Source organism: Anopheles darlingi, chromosome 2 (assembly GCF_943734745.1).
Source record: "Anopheles darlingi chromosome 2, idAnoDarlMG_H_01, whole genome shotgun sequence".
Classification (NCBI taxonomy): Eukaryota; Metazoa; Arthropoda; class Insecta; order Diptera; family Culicidae; genus Anopheles; species Anopheles darlingi.
Genome location: NC_064874.1, coordinates 50803694 through 50823183, shown reverse-complemented (window position 1 = coordinate 50823183; position 19490 = coordinate 50803694). Strand labels below are relative to the sequence as shown.

At 44.7% G+C, this 19490-nt stretch overlaps 4 protein-coding genes and 1 non-coding gene across 56 annotated transcripts in view; 2 read left to right on the top strand and 3 right to left on the bottom strand.

Annotated features, from left to right (window-relative positions):
• LOC125949482 (modifier of mdg4-like) overlaps nt 1-1246 on the bottom strand; it is a 33380-nt gene extending 32134 nt beyond the window's left edge. For all 50 annotated transcript variants that reach the window (XR_007468667.1, XR_007468668.1, XM_049676513.1 and 47 more), the window contains exons 1-3: nt 1137-1246; nt 349-609; nt 36-178 (exon numbers count right to left, since the gene is read on the bottom strand). Coding sequence is in view for 48 of the 50 variants with exons in the window: in XM_049676513.1 (XP_049532470.1) it covers nt 36-178; nt 349-562 (357 nt within the window). In the remaining 2 variants the exon portion in view is untranslated. The remainder of the gene's footprint in view (nt 1-35; nt 179-348; nt 610-1136) is intronic.
• A 1099-nt stretch (nt 1247-2345) lies between these two features.
• On the top strand, nt 2346-5468 carry LOC125950968 (valacyclovir hydrolase). The gene is made up of 4 exons (XM_049679387.1): nt 2346-3042; nt 3113-3368; nt 3439-3505; nt 5023-5468. The coding sequence occupies exons 1-4, from the start codon at nt 2526-2528 to the stop codon at nt 5431-5433; spliced, it is 1251 nt and encodes a 416-aa protein (XP_049535344.1). The 5' UTR covers nt 2346-2525; the 3' UTR covers nt 5434-5468.
• LOC125952981 (U6 spliceosomal RNA) lies at nt 4410-4516 on the top strand. The gene has a single exon (XR_007468901.1). It is a non-coding gene; the product is annotated as a U6 spliceosomal RNA (small nuclear RNA).
• A 261-nt stretch (nt 5469-5729) lies between the features above and the next one.
• Nucleotides 5730-9981, bottom strand: LOC125959702 (anosmin-1). 3 transcript variants are annotated; one of them, XM_049692584.1, is made up of 6 exons: nt 9873-9981; nt 9147-9312; nt 7590-7748; nt 6949-7507; nt 6626-6843; nt 5730-6542 (listed from the first exon to the last, which is right to left on the bottom strand). In XM_049692584.1, exons 2-6 carry the CDS (start codon nt 9189-9191, stop codon nt 5868-5870), a joined length of 1656 nt encoding a protein of 551 aa, XP_049548541.1. In that variant the 5' UTR covers nt 9192-9312; nt 9873-9981; the 3' UTR covers nt 5730-5867. The 3 variants fall into 3 exon arrangements, with proteins under 3 accessions (XP_049548541.1, XP_049548542.1, XP_049548539.1); XM_049692585.1 differs by having other exon boundaries at nt 8932-9978; XM_049692582.1 differs by having other exon boundaries at nt 9147-9978.
• Nucleotides 9982-17605: 7624 nt separating this feature from the next.
• LOC125951304 (uncharacterized) lies at nt 17606-18348 on the bottom strand. The gene is made up of 2 exons (XM_049680049.1): nt 18182-18348; nt 17606-18111 (listed from the first exon to the last, which is right to left on the bottom strand). Exons 1-2 carry the CDS (start codon nt 18269-18271, stop codon nt 17782-17784), a joined length of 420 nt encoding a protein of 139 aa, XP_049536006.1. The 5' UTR covers nt 18272-18348; the 3' UTR covers nt 17606-17781.
• Between the last annotated feature and the right edge of the window lie 1142 nt (nt 18349-19490).

The window sequence follows — 19490 nt, the reverse complement described above, 5'->3', positions numbered from 1 at the left end:
TTCAATCCACGAATGATCATTATTTACACGCTTACCGTTTCTGTCAGTCCTTTAATTTGTAGTGCTTCCGCAGTGCTGATGAATCCGGGTAGGGCTTCCTGCTTGACATTGACCTCCCCGCAATACATAAACTGTATGAGATCCTTCAGGACTGAGTGGCTCACGTCTTTAAGGAAAACTGCACGGACAAAAGAAGAAAAACAATGCCGTGAGAATATCGTTCATATGCCTCGGGGTGCATCTGCGCAAAAGCAAAAGGTGAGCGAGTGTGAACTGTGCTCTTCGACAATTGCTTGCGAGTTGCAGACGCCAGAGAGGCCAAGCGAGGCCAAGAAGAGTTGTACTTACTGAATGCATGCTGGTTAACGGGCATTTGCATGAACATTTTCCGGAAGTAGGGCGAACAAACTGATAAAATGAGACGGTGGGCCTTCACTAAATGTCCCTCGGCGGCTAGCGTCACATCCACCAAGTCCCCTTGCACGAGGGAATCATGGAATCCGGCCGATAAATTGGTGTTGAAATTGTTCCAACACAACGAAAATTGCTCGTCGTCCGCCATCTTGGAGGACGCTTCTTTTTTCTCTTGCCAGCAAAGTTGTGCGGCGGCTGTGGGAATGGGATTAAAAATAGGCGAAATCATTAAATGAAGGCAAACTAGCGGAAACGGAAACTTTTAAAACACCACTTTTCCATGACCCAAAAAATTTCAAAAAAGATCCATTTCACGGAACCACCATGATGACGCAAGCATAGCGTCCCTAACCTAATGGCGTCATTACGGAATATTCTGGTGCATTTCCATTCTGATTCAGATTCTGAAGATTTGCCGCCAAAAAAACGGCTAAAATTTCAACAACTCTGCCTTTTCACAACAATCGATCAACCAGAAGAACTCGAAATTCCGAAATTCCGAAAATTAAAAAAAAAAATCCCCGCGTCTCTACGAATCGAGCAGCTGCGACGCCATTTTCCCAACCAACCGTTTTTTCCCCTCGCTTGGGTGGGGAGAAAATGGCGTGGGTATCAGGCGTAGCGCTAGCGTTCCCGATTGGGGTACGCCGCTCAAAATACAATTTTTCCCATTTTCCCCGTCGAATTTACAACATTTGCTCATTTAACAGCACTTTACTTACCTTCGCACACGTAGAATACTTTAATTGAAGGTATTCACCAGTTAAAACTAATAAAATTTTCCGTGAACCGCACGAGAACACATTCACAACCTCTCGCCACCACTTCTAGAATTCAAGTGAAAACCGTTACGCGTTACGCGGTAGACTTACGTTACGCGCGCACGCCGAGTTGATGAAGCTGCAACCGAGTTGAAGCTGAATTGAATGTGAAGCGCGATTTATAGACCCTGCTAGACGGAGCGTTAACTCTAGCGTAAAAATGAAGCCAAAACGCAAAAACGTTTACGCGGGTAAGGAAATTAAAATCGTTTTGTGGAAGAAAAGGATTGAACACACTTACAATGATCACTCACTATCGATGTAAACCACAAAAAGAACATATTGCGAGCCCTCCCGCTTGCAAACAGCTTTTACGCTAGTTATTAATTTGTAAATTTACGCGTAAATTTACGCTCCGTGTAGCAGGGCCTTAATCAATTTCAGGGTGCAGAATTCAGGTGAGGACCGTAAAGCCTGCTACAGACTGCAAGCGGCGCGTGCGGAACGTTTCGCCGCGTACGAATAGAATGTATGGGATTGTACTGGGCACCACATACCGCACGCGGACGGCGCGTGCGGATCCTTGCGGACCTTGCGGCCAAATGCAAAAGTTTGCATTTTGACGCGGCGAAACGCGGCGAACCGCGGCGAAATCCGGTGGATTTGATTTGGCAGTTGGATGTAAACAAAATGAGTGTTTGCATTGTGATCATGGAATCATGTTATTGATAATAATATGTATAGTATAATATGATAATTAATAGAAATTTAATATTTTGTTTTCGTTAACAATTCGTGTTTTCGTAAACATTGCTTGGTTTATATCGATAGGTTCAACGCTATAACGGCCGTGCCGCGCCGCACGCACCGCATCCGGTATGTGTTGCCGCTTCATCCGCGGCGAACCGTTCCGTCCGCGCCGCAAGCTCCGCTAGCGGTCTGTGGCAGGCTTAAACGTTCTCGCTGCCTTCACGCCAAAGGCGCTGCTACACGTTAGCACTAACGGTTTCTTGGCTTGGCTTGGGTTTAGATTTTACTTAAAAAAAAATTTTACTTAAAAAAAATTAAAAGATTGATAAATAATTATAGACCCCTGTTTCAATCAATTGAGACTTCTTTTTTCACGAAATGATGATTTCTGAGTTGTTTCGAAAACGCGAATTTTGTGTGGCAACACAATCCCACGCATGTGTTTGTTGGTGTTTTCTCGAGCGGAAAGTGTCAACTTTTTACGTGGAACCAATTTTCTAAAAACGTTGAATTTTGTTTTATTGCAACTAGAATTTTACCACCCTATTATTAGGACATATTTTAGTTTGGACAGCATAATCTTGAAGCCCAATCAACGAGATGCCTCTGCTGGCTTTCGTCGCGCGAAGCCGCTTGCAGTTGGTGTCCAAAGCCGTACGGTCATCATCATCTTCTCGGCAAATGTCCACTGAACCCAGACAGGATCACCTTCGCATCGGCTCCCATGATGTGCATTTCGTGGAGGCTGGACAGGGCAGCAGGGGCTTAATTCTGTTGCCCGGTGCGCTCGGAACTGCTTGGACCGATTTTAAGCCCCAAATCGAGAAGCTTCCTACGTTGTTACCGCAGCACAAACTGATTGCATGGGATCCGCCGGGATACGGTAAATCCCGACCGCCCGAAAAACGTTTCTCGCTGGACTTCTTCGAGCAGGATGCGGCCGCCGCCCACGAGCTCATGCAAAAGCTGGGATTCGATCGGTACAGCATCGCGGGCTGGAGCGATGGGGGCATCACGGGAATGATACAAGCTGCCAATCATCCCGACCGAGTGGAGAAGCTCATCATCTGGGGCTCGAACTCTTACATCTCGGATGCTGAAACGAAGATATATGAAGGTATTGTAGGGAAAAAGGATCGCCGCTTCGAACTAACGTGGGCATGCTTTATCTTTCATTCATACTCGAGATATTCGGGATGTAAGCAAGTGGTCGGCAAGAATGCGTGAACCGATGGAGAAGGTGTACGGCGTGGAATACTTTCCGAAGCTTTGGTCAGCGTGGGTTGATGGTCTTTTACAGATTCATAAAGAATGCGAGGGAGACATTTGTAGCAGAAAGCTAAGCAAGATTAAGGCTCCCACACTCATCGTACACGGAGCCAAAGATCCGATGATCATCCCGGAACATGTGCCTTATCTGTTGAACAACATCAAGAACTCAGAGTGAGTAGTATCGGGCGGGACGGCCAATTCGGTCCTTCGCTAACATTACAATCCCTTTTTTGGCCTACAGCATTCATGTGTTCCCCGAGGGAAAACATAACATCCACCTGCGCTTTGCGGATGAGTTCAACAAGCTGGTAGCCACCTTTTTAAAGATCTGATTAAGACATTGGACGTTTTTGTAAGGAACGGCATCGTCTTTAGGTCATGAATCGATCATTGTTGATTTTAAAGCGATTCCAAGCTTCTTAAATTGATATCTGTTGAATACAAATATAAAGGCCCCAATTATACTGGTAAAGGCGATTCTGAACGCCTGCAGGCGATAATTATTTTTGCTTCATTTTGGAGTTCATTATCGCCTGAAAAAATCATCCAGGCGAGTCCTTTATTGCTGGTGACAACAGCCGTTTGGTTTAAATCTAGGCGCTACCAGGATATTAAAATCCAGCAAAAAGTCCCGCATGAAAGTGTATGATAAAATGTTCGACACGGTGTAGAGGGTAAAAGTAACTTACCATTTTAGTCGGAGCATCAGAATGGTAGGAGGAGTGTTTTTAATATGCAGGATGCACGGATGTTTCGGATGTGACATGGACCGATAGAGTGCAATCTGTCCATTCTCTTTCCGTATCGGCATTCCGTGATCGTAATTGCAGGAGATCTTGCCGTGATGGTTACTGGAAAAGGAATTCGATTGTTAATGCAAGATCCTTGCAAAATCACGGACTTTATAACATACCGGCTACAGATTTATCTTTGGGGCACCTCGATCTTGACCGCAGATTTCTGTACTCTGTTGGGTTGATTCCGGCGGTGTTGCAAAAGGATTTTCCGCGGTTTCAACGCCGTCTTTTTCTGTTTTCTTCGGCACCGAATTGAAACGTCCGTAGAACTCTACAACGTCATCAGGCTCTGCGCTTGAAAAAGTTCCCTATTATCCGCTAGATGGCAGTGCAATGCAGATCATGAATTTAATGTATCACCAGAACAAACGCAAAAGAGAGATTGTATATATAGTGTGTAAAGATCGCCTTGTTTGTCCTAGCTTCGGCTGGACATATACTAAAATTGGAACGATACAGAGAAGATTAGCATGGCCCCTGCGCAAGGATGACACGCAAAATCGTGAAGCGTTCCACATTTTTTTCCCAACTCTCACGAACTTTTTCCTCCTCTACGTGATACACGTGTCCTAAACCACGCTGCTCACTCAACCGAGACCACTTTCCTGCGGGAACAATTCACCTCTCAGTCTGTCAGGATTTACAGCGTGTGGCTTATAGTCACCCTACGCGACACATGTGTCCCAAATCGTAATTATGCACCTGACCACAGGTCCCCTGCATGGCCCCATGTCCTTTGACTGACCATTGCGTAGGGGAAACGCACACCGCTCTGAACCTCCAGTGCTTTCCAAGGGGTCCGTGATATCGATTTTTTGTCTGGCCCAAAACACTGTCCGGTCGTTTTGGGCTATTTGGTTCCTTTTTACATGCTATTCAGTGTTTATTATTTGCCTTAACGAGGAGGACGTGTTTTAGTTAGAGAGTAATCCGTATCAATGAAGAAAGTTGTTTCATTCAAGGTGATGAGCGATTTCCAGACTCTGCGCAATGTCTAACAGCGAGTTTTGTTTTTGCCATGTTCGCAGTTGAACGGAAAGGATTGTGCGCCAAGTGTTGGTCTTCGTGGCTCGGAAGGTGGAATAGGGTACGGCGGATCGTCCGATCGTACCAAAAAGCCCTTTTCGAGACCCTTCAACAAGTCTCGGCTTGAGACGTCAACAACAAGTACGGTCGTTCCGTCTGGTGTACCGGGGACGGGACCACCGATTGTTGGCAAGATGGCATCCAGCAGTAGTAGCGGTGGAACCGGTCCTAGTACCGCCGACACGAGTGCCCTGATGCGGCAGAACAATGAACTACGCCATCGGCTCCAGGAGGAAGCTAACAACTATCGACGGCGATTGGACACCTACAAACAAGCGCAAAACAATCAAGCCGCATTGGTCAGCCGTCTGCAGGCCAAGGTGATCTACAGGGGCTGTCCAACGGCTCTCTAGTCTCGGTAACGAGTTGTTGGTAAATATCAGTTAAAAATGGAAACTAAATAAATAGAAGAAATCCGTAAGATAAACATCATCGATATTCAAGGTTAATCAATGATTTTTGGTAATGAAAACATGAACATAAAACAGAAGCAAATACAAGATAACACAATATTCGCCGGATTGTAGCGAGGAAAGAGGCGGACCAAGGAAAATTTCAAAAATGATCATCGACCAATCACTGAAACTTACCTTTGACTTTGTGTGTTCCGAACAACCGAAGAAATCAAGGACACGATCGCATTGCTGGTGTTGGCTACGTTAAAACTAAACGCAATTATGTTTATTATCGTCCAACTACATCACGCATTGTACTACAATCATTTGCATAACATTAGGAATCCAATAGTAGAACGGCAAGCGAATATGTTTCGTAAAGGTTGGTTAACCTAAACTGAGCATCCCATTGCTAGCGTATGGGTTTGATTCTGATCCCGAAAATGCTCACATTTAGGTGTAACAAACGACCGCACAATATCGTATCCCGGATTCCGCCGGTGTCCTATTCGAACACCCACAGAGTAGCGCGTATCAAAGTCGAGCTTACCGAACTCGTACGTGTTGCGACGCGAAACGACATCGTGCCAAAGAAGATAGTCGTTGTAGGACCGTACACTACTGCTGCTGCTGCTTCCTCCGCCACCGTTTCGGGCCACAGTCAGACAGTCGCGATTGCCACGACAGATTTGCACCCGGTAACGTCCATAGCCCTTGGCAGACCAGGTAAGCCGTACTGCAAGGCCCGATTTTTGTATGCGAAAATGATAACGCATGGTAGCGCCGCTGCTGGAGCCCATGTTTCGAATCGCTCCATTGCCATTCGATACGGTGGACATACCATCCTTGAGGGTAGGATAAGTCTTTGGTTTCCGGTATCCCGCATCTCCCATTAACAGGTTGTCTAAGTTAATTGCTTTTCCCTTATCCACAACGGTAGAAGTGTTGACCAACTGATGATTCGCCGCTGATTTGAGCCGTTTTCTACCGTACACACTGATCGCTTGTATTTGCAGATAGTAGAATCGGTTCGGCTGCAATCCACGAATGTCATAGTAACGGGTGGGCTGTGAAATGTAACGAACGAGGCATTTGTAGATTAGATAGCCAAAGGTCCTCTTTCGATCGCTCGATTCGCCAATGCACTTACGGCGGATATCGTTGCCATTTCCTTGAAAAGTGAAGAGTTATCCGTCCGAGACCGGTTGTTGGTGGCATTGAGATACAGACTCCAGCTCAGTTTGTACTTCTCCACCGGCAGATCCGACCGGGAAAGGCTCCAGGAGACCCGGCAGTCATACGTTCCGTTCTCGTTCTGCTCCAATGATTCGATGATCAAGCTTTTCGGTGCTTGTGGTGGATTTGGTTCTGGGGTGGGTTTGGGTAAGTAAACATCAAAAGTCAAAATCAAAAATGTTAACCAAAACAAAACAAAAAATAAAACACCAATGATCGAATTGATTCCCAACTTACTTTTGCTCAGTTGAAACGGCTTCGATGCCAGGGAGTATCCACGGGTTCCCATTGAATTTATGGCCGCAACACGCACCTGGTACCAGCGACCTGGTTTAAGTTTAAGTTCGCAGGTATATCGTTTCAAGTTTCCCAAATCTTCCTGCATGAAACTGGTGAGCGGATGGAGCTGCCAGTCATTTTCCATCCTGTGATCGGTGTAGCTGGTGCCAATATGGTACCTCGACTCCACTATGTAGTACGTCGGACTCGGTTGTTCTTGTTCCGGCTTCATATCCCACTGTATTTCCGCCGTGCGATACTGAACTCCTTTGTCGAGCAGCATCGCGTGAACTGGCACCGGTGGTAATCCTTTTACCTTGTCCAGATTCTGCGGACTTTGGCAGCTTTGACCGCACGAGTGTGCACAGCACTTCTCCACGCCAGGACATTTATAATCTAAACCATCGCACGTGTTTAGACAAATCGTATCGAGCTTGCTGGGCGGATTGGTGGGACAGTCGCCATACTTTTTGTATGCAGAATTTTCTAGATAGTTGCGCATGCACTTGTGATAGCACTAGGGAAGGGGAAGAAGACAAATAGAAGACTTCATTACAATCTGCGGTGCAGTACGCCGCAACCTTCGCCTCAACTCTTACCTGTTTGTCGTACGTACAATTTGATCGGCAGCGGGTTATCAGTAAATGGTTGTCTTCGCTTGTATTGGTTGTGCCTGTGGCTAGGACCACGAGTGTTATGTACAGGAAGCATTGTTGGAAGATGGCTAGCTTTAGAAAATAGCCTTTACTGCAGGCCATCTATAGGTTTGGAAGGAAGAATTATAGAAAAGAAAAGGAAAGCACGAAAGTCAGTGTTTGTTTTGAAAAAAAAAAAAGTAACGAACGGAAGTAATGGACCCATGGGACGCCATTTTCCGTCATTTCCTCCATCATACAATCCGTAGTGTAGAAATTGCTGAGTTGTACCGCACAAACGGGATATGACCGATGGAATGGATCGTGTCGAGCGGTATGCAAGTAAGGGTGTGCATTGCGGGGCGAATTAAGCACAGCAAAGGCCAAGGGCTGTGCCGGGAATAGAAATGCAAAACCGAAGAAAATTGAGGCGAAAATAAGTATAAAACGAAAATACCAGCCGCGCAATAAACAGCGACAGTTCACCGGAGGCTCAGTTCAAAATGGTCTGAAAGGTTAAATTTAATAGCTTCGTTTTCCACTTTTCTCGACGGCAACGACGACGACGATGATGACGACGACTGGTTGCTGCAGTAGTGTGGGCGCGAGGACAACCCCGTAGCCGTAACTTTCTGGAACGGTGCTCGGGGTCCATTGCGCTTGATGAATAAGGCTTTCGTATGAGGTAGCGGTTGAAACCGACACTCTCTTCCCTCGTACCAGGCCTGCACCAGTAACTTGATCATCGTCGCGTCTTACATGGAATGTGTCGCCATAAAAGGATCCTTGGATTCCAATCATTCCGTCCGGTTTGTACCATACAAAGTCAGTCGGAGCGTTTCTCAAAAAAGTTATCACTAAATGAGCCTCTCACCATCATCATCATCATCCTCGGGAACGACAATAGGGGACCGCTACTATAGCGGTTGGCTGCATGGTGGTTGAAGAAACAAGTTTTTTCTGTGTGTGATATTTGATAAATGCACTGTCAGCAATGTACTGCAGCAGCGTGGACAGCGTTGGACTTTCCGCGGGCAGGCATCCGTTCATTTGCTTCGATAGTGCATATTGTGTGCAGTAATATGCATCGATGCATTTTTTCCCCATCTTCACGGTTAACGTGCGTCTGTGCGAATGCATGGGGATTGGGGCGCCCTTTAATGGTAAGTTTACAAACATAAGCACAGAAGAAGAAAAAAAAACGATCATGTCCCGCCCAACGTTAGGCACATGGCGAATGTCGTTAAATATGGTTTCAAGGGATGCAAGATCCAGAAGACAATAAGAAAAGAAAGCCACCACTCACCTTGACCCACTAGCGCGTCTCGATCAGCCCGGTTTTGCTGAACCGAAACCGAAACTCCTTGATGCTCTCGCCAAGCACTTAGACTAGACGAAGAATGAAAGAACGTGTTGTGTGCACCCGAGGATACGCCCAAGTTTAAATGCGTACGTTTCTCTAGTCATTGGACAGATTTCGAGATGATAGATTTTTTTGTGTCTCAATTATAATCTCATTACCTCCCGTTGGTGATTAACGAGTTTAAAACGAGTGCACTCGGACATTCGTGGCGAGTTTTTTTTAATAGGAACCACTCCATCAATTAAGTTGATTGCACAAGAGTATCACTGTCCCCACTAGACCGTCCTGATTTACACATTCTTCGAACTGCCATTGAACTTTGAACTGAAACACGAGCATGTGATGAAGATTTGATAGATTTCATCATTTCATCTTCACCTATTCACTCCACTAAACCACATTTGAGCACGCACGTGTACGCGACACTTCAATAAAACACCCTCTTGTGTGTTACGAAGGTTTTCATCTGCATGCAACCTTAGCACAAACCGTAGGAAGGTGCTGTTCTCGTGAACCGGACGTAAACCAACTCTACAGCCGACCAACTATTCGTTATCCACGTGCGTGCTCGTGCCAACGGTACGATGCTGGACTAGGGCAGATTTCACTTGCACTGCACTACGATCATCACCGAAAGAAGCTACGATTACGATCCCACTCAAGCAGTATCGAATCGATTGACGATGACATTCAACGGAATGTCGGGTTTTTTCTCGTGAAACCGAACGCAAGAAGCCGTCTCTGTTTCCCTGGCGGCTGCCGAGATCGTATCTGCATCGGCGGGAAATGCTATTACACAGCAGGTTTCTGTGGATGCAGCGCTACAACATATCCACAGAGGGATAGCTAACCGGCCTGGAAGGCATGACCAATCTCACGTCTACCGTATCGAGAGTCCAACGAAGGAACGAAGGAGTAAGAGGTACGAAAAAAAATGACTAAAAGACTTGCACGAGCCCCCGGCCAGAGCGCGTGTGCACCACCGCCGCCGATTGCGGAATGAGCCTTTCTCAGGCGGACAGCCGCCCGAGACAGACCATGCAACCGAGCATCGTACATAACCGCTTCTTTCTCGGCCCGACGATACACTGGTTGGTGTTTGTGTCCGAGCCGAACACTGTATTCGTGGGTACGTGCGCCGTGCACCTTAAATTGATTTTAAAAATCCTAACAAAATATAGTATTAGCCTCGAACGCGTGCATGTCCTGATGCAGGGATAGAGGAAGTCGAGTCTCTGCGCATTTAGCTCCTTTAGTACACGAAGCACGAGAGTGTGCGGATCAGACGATTCAGCCAATAAAGCGGAGATTTGGCCATGTCTTTAGCTTAGTAACGCCGGCATATCCTTAACGGCACGTGGATGTTAAGCCCTTCTTCATGATGCAAAATGCAGCACTGTTTGTCTGGAACTTGTTCTTTTTATACTCATAACTTATTACACCTGCTCATCTATGAAATCACTAGGCAGGCATATGAGAAATGAATCAACTTTACTTATAGTTCTTCCTCCCAGGATCCGGTGCTTGTTAACTCACAATAAATGGTTTTGACCACATCTCTACTGCGACCTAGCATTTTCTAACGGTTATTTTAAGAAATTTGGTAAGGCACAATGTATTCCTGCTCTTTCGAAAGAGATTTCAGTCCAAGGTATGAAATACATTGGGAATTGCGAATTTGACTTTCCAACCAAATTCAAGGAAATTTGTGCAAAAAGAAATGTTTGAGAAAAAAAGAGATTATATGTGATTATATGTTGGGCAAACTTGGAACAGCTCATTGGATACTTTTCAGTTCAGTGCCTTGGATTAGAATTGAAACTATTTTAGTATTAGTTTAAATGGTGTCTAAAGTATAGCTTAGCTTTCCTGTTCAACTCGTGAAGTGGTATAACTACTAACGGTAAATTTCATTGCAAAGAATACAAATGTTGGTTTGTCTCATACTGATTGACTTTTTATAAAACTACATTACCTGGCAGTATTAATAAGGAAGAACAAAATCTCCCCCTAAACTGACCGATATTTGTTGTGAGTAATTTAACAAGGGCTGTTGCTGAATGTGCCGGAAAAGCAAAATACATACATTATCAGGCGCTGAGAGGTTACATGGTAGCAATACAACAACATGTTACGTCAAGTCGAATAAATCAAATACGGCAAGCAGCTCACTCGCAACCTCATATTAGTACTTGGAAAGGATCAGGCAGGCGGCGTGAGGGTTTCTTGGTGGTACAGATTCGTTCCTGGCGCTAGACCGTTCCGGCATAGTCGACCCGTGGGGATGGGGGGGGGGGGGGGGGGGGGGGCGTTAGGAGTGCGACCGGCCCACTCCCACCCTCGTGGCCTCGTGTGTACGTCTTAGGTCCGGTTGTCATCGGTGCTTGCCAGCGGTGGCCAAGGTTTAACCGTATTTGTATCGTTACAAGACGAAGTCGTTACGACCCCTCCTTACCGGTACAATATTAACTTTCGATTAGTTGGCCATTGACAGCTTCATCTTGCGGGAATTTCGAAACATACCACGGCTGTTGCATTTGGTTCAATGCGACATACTCTCGGCTACCATATTTGTACCGTACAACCATACTGCTACTTACATAGGGTAAGGGGTAATTAAACCTCTTAGTTGCATCCTGGATGCATTTTTTTTACTGATATCTATTTTTAAATTATACTGTTGAGTTACTTATAATTTTGTGTAATTTGCAAATGTAATTTCATTCAAATGATCGCATCGGCCAACAGTGTACTCTCCAGTGCATTGCCGAAAGACGCCCTTATTTTCATTTAGACATGACACAGAGATACAAACAAATCATTAGGAATTGATATTAGCTGCAATACGGCTCCTATCCGGTGAATGTGCTATCGACGCATTAGGTCGTTGGATTAACTCATCTTAATTACCGGAAAAGTGCTTCTAGCTATAATGGTCAGCATTCGAAATTGCGTTCGACTGGTGATCAGTTTTCCAGTTCTACATCCACTCATTAATGGCGTACTTCTGCACGATGAAAAGCATAAGGCAAACTGGGGCAGAGGTTTGTTTGTGTGCTTTAAAGGATTCCGAAATGAAGGACCACAACCGCTTTCGATGGAATCAACGGCCAGATTAGATTGCACTTTTCAGGCCATACATTTTCATTGGCACCGGGGTATGATGATGATGGTGCTGAAGTAGCTTGTGCAATAAACATGGATGCAATATGTACGTGAGTTTGCATTTTCTTATGCCTAACATCGGTTCATGGGAATGGAGCGCGGTCATAGTCCATCATCGCATCGCCCAGTGTCCGGTGGCAAGGCTCGTGACAAATTTAGCCGTCCCTCCAATTGCCGCAGTCGCACTGGTGGTGTGAGTGGGAGTATGTTCTCTGTTTTTGTTTGCTTTGTTTTCCGTATCTGCATCCCACACAGATAAGTTGCCAACTAGCACGATCTCGTCCCCGGAAGAGTTGGCATGTGTCTGGTGGCTATGGTAGCATGATGATTCGGTGTTTATTTTATCGTCTGTCGCAGTACCGGCATAATGTTATGGGATCGGTTTATTAGATCTGCCAAGTGTACGCCATTATTTGCTCATGGCGACCTACATTCCGGTTCTTCCGGTGTAGCAAAAGGGCCACCAGAATTGCATCCAACGATACCGCAAAGTTTGATTATGTTTTTCCGTAAATACTCATGAAGCCACCTCGGTTTGTGATTGATGAAAGATACTCATTTAATAACAGGTCGTCCTTCGGTTTAAATTTGAATTATTTTAGAAAGCAACATTTTAAAAAGTACGTTTACGTTCGTCTGGGTAATATTTCTAGTACTCTTCATATACAAGCATATTGAAGATCGAAAACGTATGTATTATTATAAGGAATGGTAATGAACATTTTTTCACATTAAACAAAAATTAAAGATATACATTATTACAACCAATAATGAAATCAAAACATATCAGTGATATGAATAAAAAAAAAAATACTGACTGTGTGTAGCGTTGGCAATCTACGAAGAAGGCTAAAAATCTAACCAGCTTTGCAGAAAATTAGCAACCGATGCATTTCGGCATCGAAATCGAAGAACGGCCAAGAGACAACACCAAGCCAAGAAGAAGTGATGCAAGAAGAGACAAGAGAGACTTAGAGACGACGAAGATGTTAGAAGGTTAGAAGGGTTTAGCCTTGAACTCAACGAGCCGTGAGATGCACAAGAATGATTGGAGTAAGGCGGGAGGAGATAGCCGGACGCGTACGGGCCGCATGAGTTAGAACATAGGGGAGTGTGGAAATGCTGGCCATTGTGATGCAGGAACGGCAGAATCTCATCCGTTTGCACGCAGGAGCGCATCAAAAGCTTTGTCGCAGCGGTAGGACTTTGGAACGGATCGCGGTATCTGCTTGCCTTCGCCAAAGTTCGTCGCTAAACTGGGGAGCCCGATGTCCCGTGGCTGGTCACAATGCTCACACGCCGCTGGATACAAAACAGGGTCGTTCGCCGCTGAATGATACATACCGGCCATGAAAGGTGCGGCGAAGCTGCCAACCTGTGCTATCGGCTTCCTTGTGCTCAGTAATTTTTGTTTTTTTTCTTCTTCTGTTGCTTCAACACTTAGCTTCCCTTCTTGTGGTTCAGCTTTTGCTAAACGCTTCGCTTCGGGTTGACGTGCGATGATGAAGAACATGGTGGTGCATCGCGACATCAAATCTAGAGATAAAACAAAAAAAACCAACACAACAGTGGCTATTCATGTTCGCATCAATGGTAGCTTAGGAGGAATTGAAATCGATGTATTGCGTACACACCATATCATAGTTAGCAAAAACAAAAGAAAAGTGCACTTTAGTGAATAATTCAGTAACAGTTGAACCAATGTGCAAGAGGATATCGTTATCGAAGTTTGATATTTAAATATGTTTTTTCACATATCAAGGAATTTGCTACGTTTATCATGTTTTCCACTTTTTTTAAGAATCCTGCTACTTCCCCATCTGCTGTGCTATATTCGTAGTCCGTGTATGCCTTATCAGTATCGAAGCGGTTCGGATAGGGCACGGCAGATAGGGGTGCACACGCCTGGCCAGTGAGGGTGAACCCAGCTGGTGTAATCCTGAAATAAGCCGATAGCACCTTTCTGCCTTCTGGCACCTAGCTCCCCCCGAAGCCGAGGTTGGGGTTATCATATTGCAAAGGAAGTCTGAGAGGAAATTAGCGAAACATTGACACTCCCTCAACTGAAGGCTGCAAAGAGACTGGGTCCCTGGGTGGGAGGGAGAAAATGTCTTGTCACTTGTTATTTTCTTGTTCTGGTCTTTTCTTGTTGTTGCTTTTTTTTTGCCTAAATGCGGTGAAATGTAACACGCAACGCTTCAGTAAATTGATAACAGGGGAACGGGATTTTACGAGCGGTCTCCTTTCGAACACCGCGGTGGCGTTACGATGTGCCAGTCGTCAGTGCCACTTGCCGGCGGTTATTGTTTGCACCGAATTTGAAGAAGCCCAACGAAATCACAGCACACCACGACCCTGGTACGGCCATCAGAGGCGGCGAGATAGAATGTTGCGAAAATGCCGTTGTGATGGATTTCGTGGTCGAACACACATGCACGACACCTTCCGATGCTCGCCAGTATGTCATCTCTGATTTACGTTTGATGCAGCTCTTTGTTAAGGTGAATTTCCAATGTGATGATTTCAATACCTGTTAATCAAGTAATATAATCCTGCCATTCGACCGCCCTGTCCTAATGCGATTCTCTTTTTTTTTTTGTTCGTTCGATCCCTTTCAATATGATCTGCGAGACGCCAATGCATCAGCTTCAGCGACGATCATCGGCTGGAGAGAGAGAGAGAAAGAGAGAGAGAGAGAGAGAGAGAGAGAGAGAGAGAGAGAAAGAGAGATTGTGGATGCGGAGCAAGAAGAAGGGGGGGACGAACAAGCAGCAGCAGCCTTAAGGCGCCGCACATTCAAATAAGACCGCGCCGTTTCGGCACAGAAAGTGTTCCTATAACGTGTTACATGCCATTCCATCCACAGTTCGGCTGGTACAAGGGATTCTCGCGGTGCTTTGGATCGTACGCGCGTTCCTTCATTTTCGGGCTTTTCGTCCTTCTTTTTTTTTTGGGGCTCTTTCTTTACCCCTTCTTACCCCTTCTCGATTTTCGCCTGCACTACTATCTCGCACGGCGGATCGGCGAAAACGACGACGCCGACGATGGCGTAGCGCAGAGCGAGGCTCGAAAAGTCAAACAAAACCAATTCCAAAGTAAAAAAAACCCGAAGGAATCTTAATGTGAAACAAAACACAAAATGCGGAAAAGTCGACCTACACACACAATTTCTGCTACAACAAACGCATAAGTCAAAAGCATCATCAGTGAAACAAGGAGCAGCAAGCGACAAGGTATATTGATGGAAGTAGTGCGTAGAGGATCGTGTGTGAGAGAATCCAGGAAGATAGTCCAGCAGGAAGAGTGTCGCGGCCACTGCCGACAGGCACTAAAGCCAGTCAGCCAGCCAACCAGCAAAACGAGAGAGACAAAGTGCCAAGGAGGAAGAGAAAGAAAACAATCTGTGCATTTATGCATCGATCAGCAAATTTGCATGCATTCACAGCTTCTTTCCAGCAGGGCAGTTCCAGGAAACGTAACAGAAACGCAATGAAAACGGAGCGAATGTGGTTGTTTGGAGCCGTCAGTGAATCATGGGCCGAATGGGACGAGTTGATGAAACGACGTGCGTGCAACCTCACAGTTAGCAGCTCCGAATGCATTTATGTGCATATTTCGTCGTTGCCTCGAACCATAGACGCCAGCGATGGTTCGCATGTGAAACGGTCGCCATTTGTAGATTACACTCTATATGGGTGTTCATCCGTTTATTTGTTAATTTATGTTCATTCAGTACGTCACGCACTGCTCTTGAGCTTCTTTTCTTCGGTGCATTATTTATTTGTCAGTTTTTCTTTTTTAAACTTACGATTGTGCCCGAACACCATCTACTTTGAGCATCAGATCAAGAAACGATATACCTTTGGTACCATTGATATCCTCGCCGAATTTAGCATTGTTTAGCGGAACGGCTCCTAGTTGTTTCTGCGCCATTAGTTCTAAAAATATGTTCCAATTCAACTGCTCATGGCCAAGCGCCAGGAACAGTCCAAGATTGATTGCCAGTTGATTGTGGGCAATATTCAATAAGCGTACACGACCACTATAGCCTACCTTCCAGTTGAGGGAGATATCAAACCATTTTCCACCAGTTATGGCTGGCAGATAAAGGATTATACTGAGCGGTAGCAGAATGCTAACAGTTGGCGCTAGTCCCATTAGGATTGGGATTTGGACTTCCAAACAATTCCCAACGACGAAACTAACGGTACGGCGAACTTTTACAAAGTAACACCCTACCACTTTCGAGTTGCCGCTTAAATAACCGAACTATGTAGCTGCGCGGTGCAATCTGTTAAGTACTACGACAGCTAAGGTTTCTTGAGTTACGGTTTCCCGAATCGAGGTTAAGGCTACGACTCCCGTCTCGCCAGCATAACTCGTAAAACGCAACCTAAACGCATCAAACTGTACAAATAGTTTTGAAACTATGTATCTCGTGCAGCCATGCAGTGCAGTCAACGATAACATGAGCTATTGCTTGATTTGCTACAATGTCGCCAAGGTGTAGCAAATACCAAACCACTCCGATTCGTTGTTGATTGCGAATGTGCGGAATGTCGGACGTCGATCGTAAGCATTTAATCAAGTAAATCATTTTATGAAACCCGATCGTCATTGACTCTATTAGCATGTTCCGGCAGTGTAGTTCTTTCGTGGTCGTATTTACATAACTTCGCATCGATCGCTCCATGCTGGTGCAGAATGTTACGCACACTTCAAGGCCCATCCTATCTTGGCATGTTTTCTTGTTCTTTACTTATGGAGGAAGGCATAATAGGAAGCGATAATAAGGCTTATGGCCAGACACTGGTTTTTCCTGTTGGTTGAACATCATCATCAACAGGTATAAAGTGGTGCGCACGTATAGAAATAATGTCCAAGACGATCACGAATCAAGATATGACTGAGCGTAATATAAGAGTAAATGCAATCCATCACCTGGCAAAGATTGGCTACCAACCCCGTTTCGCTTTTCAAAACTAATCTTTCAAACTGATAATTCTACGATACCTTTGCATCCTCTTGTAGTGGTTGAGGACACAAGACCATTATTACAACTTTGGATTGGAATGCAATCTTCAGTTGGTTCAGTTGGTTAGAAGCGAAACCGTTGAAAGAGTAAAGCGATACACTTCCGAGCACTTCCATTTCTCGGTTGCTCATCCTTTTTTGGAAGGTATCATCGCTACATTCCGAATCCACACTTTTGTGCTAGTTGGATTTACTCCCCATGTTATGCACTTATGGCGCTGACTACATTCCATTGATCCAGATCACTTTCTTGCAACTGTGTCGCTTAATGAAAGGAGACGCTATGCGTTCGCTAACTTGTTTACGGTGGATCACGACTTTTTTCGATAGTTTGTTGACTGGCCAGGTCGTGTAACTTACAGTTTGTTTTTGGATTTTTTTTTCATAATAGTCATTCATTAAATTTATTTTATCAAATGAACAAACTAGTTATCTTTTTTATAGTTTATTAAACGATTGAATGTTGTTTTAGCCGTTTCATTGCATCGGAATCCATTTACGCTTCATTGCATCGGAATTCATCCAAAAATCTTAAGCAATTTTTCCTTAAATCATATTGAACGTGTAAACTAACAGGTTTTGTCTAATCAATAATCATGGCGATGCGTCGGTCGTAGTAGGCGAGCTTGAATCAACAGTGGATGAGGAGGGAACAGTTGTCGTAGTAGCGGTTGGCGCACTCGTTGTAACACTGGCACTAGTGGGCACTGTTCCTCCACCTCCGTTTGGTACAGTAGTTGAAGTTGATGCGTCACTCGGATTCATATTGGAGGTCATGGTATTGCAATTGTTGCAAACCACATTTAGCGTGCAAGGTACGGCACAATCGACTTTAATTGTTGCATTTTTTGTATGCAAATTGATCATCTCCATAGAATCGCTTTCACTCGATGATGAATCGAACAAAAGGGACCAAATGTCATCCTGAAAATAAAGAAACACCAAACATCCTTATTACATAGCAACGCATCCATCGCACCCTTCTGATACTTACTAGAGCTTCAGTAAAAGCCGCTGCATTTTGTACGGCGACCAGCGATACCAGAACCGTCAGAAGCAGTCGCATGCCGCTAAGGTGCATCATGGTTGAACGAAAGACTGCAATGCTAGCGACGAACTCGACACACCTAATGCAACGACGAACTGATTTGGTCTAGCCAAGCCTTTTACATTCGCTTATATTGGTTTGAAGCATTACTTTCAAGAGCTTATCAGCTTAGTCAGCCTACCGTAGGGTCATCAAAATGCTAGCTCATGTTTGTACAGTTGCTGTTTGCTATCCGCTAAATGGTAATATTCAGTTTTCCAGACACAAACCCCAGCAATAAGACCATATGTGTGCATAATCACTTAGCGAAGGTCAAACTGAAAATGGGGTTCGTCTACGACATCATCAGAACGTGCCGTCTATTTGAGGTAGAAGAATCCGCATAGAAAAAGCCATAAATCACTGTTTTGTCCATGCCAAACAGTGTACAGTGTACTACATCGCTTCATAACACTACACTACAGCGATTGCTTATCATACACAGTCAGGGCAACACTAGTGAGCTTACTAACCATTCCTTATCGGGTTGTTACACGACAAAAGGTGCGACCGTAGCGCATGGTTGCCACGAACCCGCACCGTTTAACCTGGGTCAGATGACGGATAAGCAAACAAGTGTATGAACAACCGGGAAAATGATCAAATTAATGAAGATAAATTATGCAAAGCTAATAGAGAGCGCGGTAAGCCATGATGCAGCATCGTTACATCGATGATGCAATGTGCGGCTAGCATCTCTTATCGTTCAGACATAAATAGATACAAACTAGTCAGTACAGTGAATGGCAAACAATTTTTACTGGTTGCCATGCTATACTGCTTTGGTGGTTCTTTGCTACTTATAGTGAATTCATTCATGTTTTGATAGAGTTTTCTAGTCCATCCCGTAATCATGTTTCTTTGGTATTTAAAATAAAAATCCAAACAGGTGCTGTTTAGCATTGCGCAGATCTGTAGCGATCGCTATCGAGATTATGAAGGAACATGCATCTACTAGTAGATCATGATGTTGGGTTTTAATTTAATTATACCTCATATTCTGATGTTTGTAATACTGGTTCAATTAAGCATACCACGTAAATCATCATCATTTGCCACCATATGGTAATGGTTATCAGCAACGGTCGGCGACATGTGTTAACGATACGCTGAATTTCTACATGTTGTATTAGCTGCAATGAACCATTGTCATCAACAAAATACGAGTATTTCAACATCCTTAACACTTATTATAAAACGAGCTTTTTCTTTAATT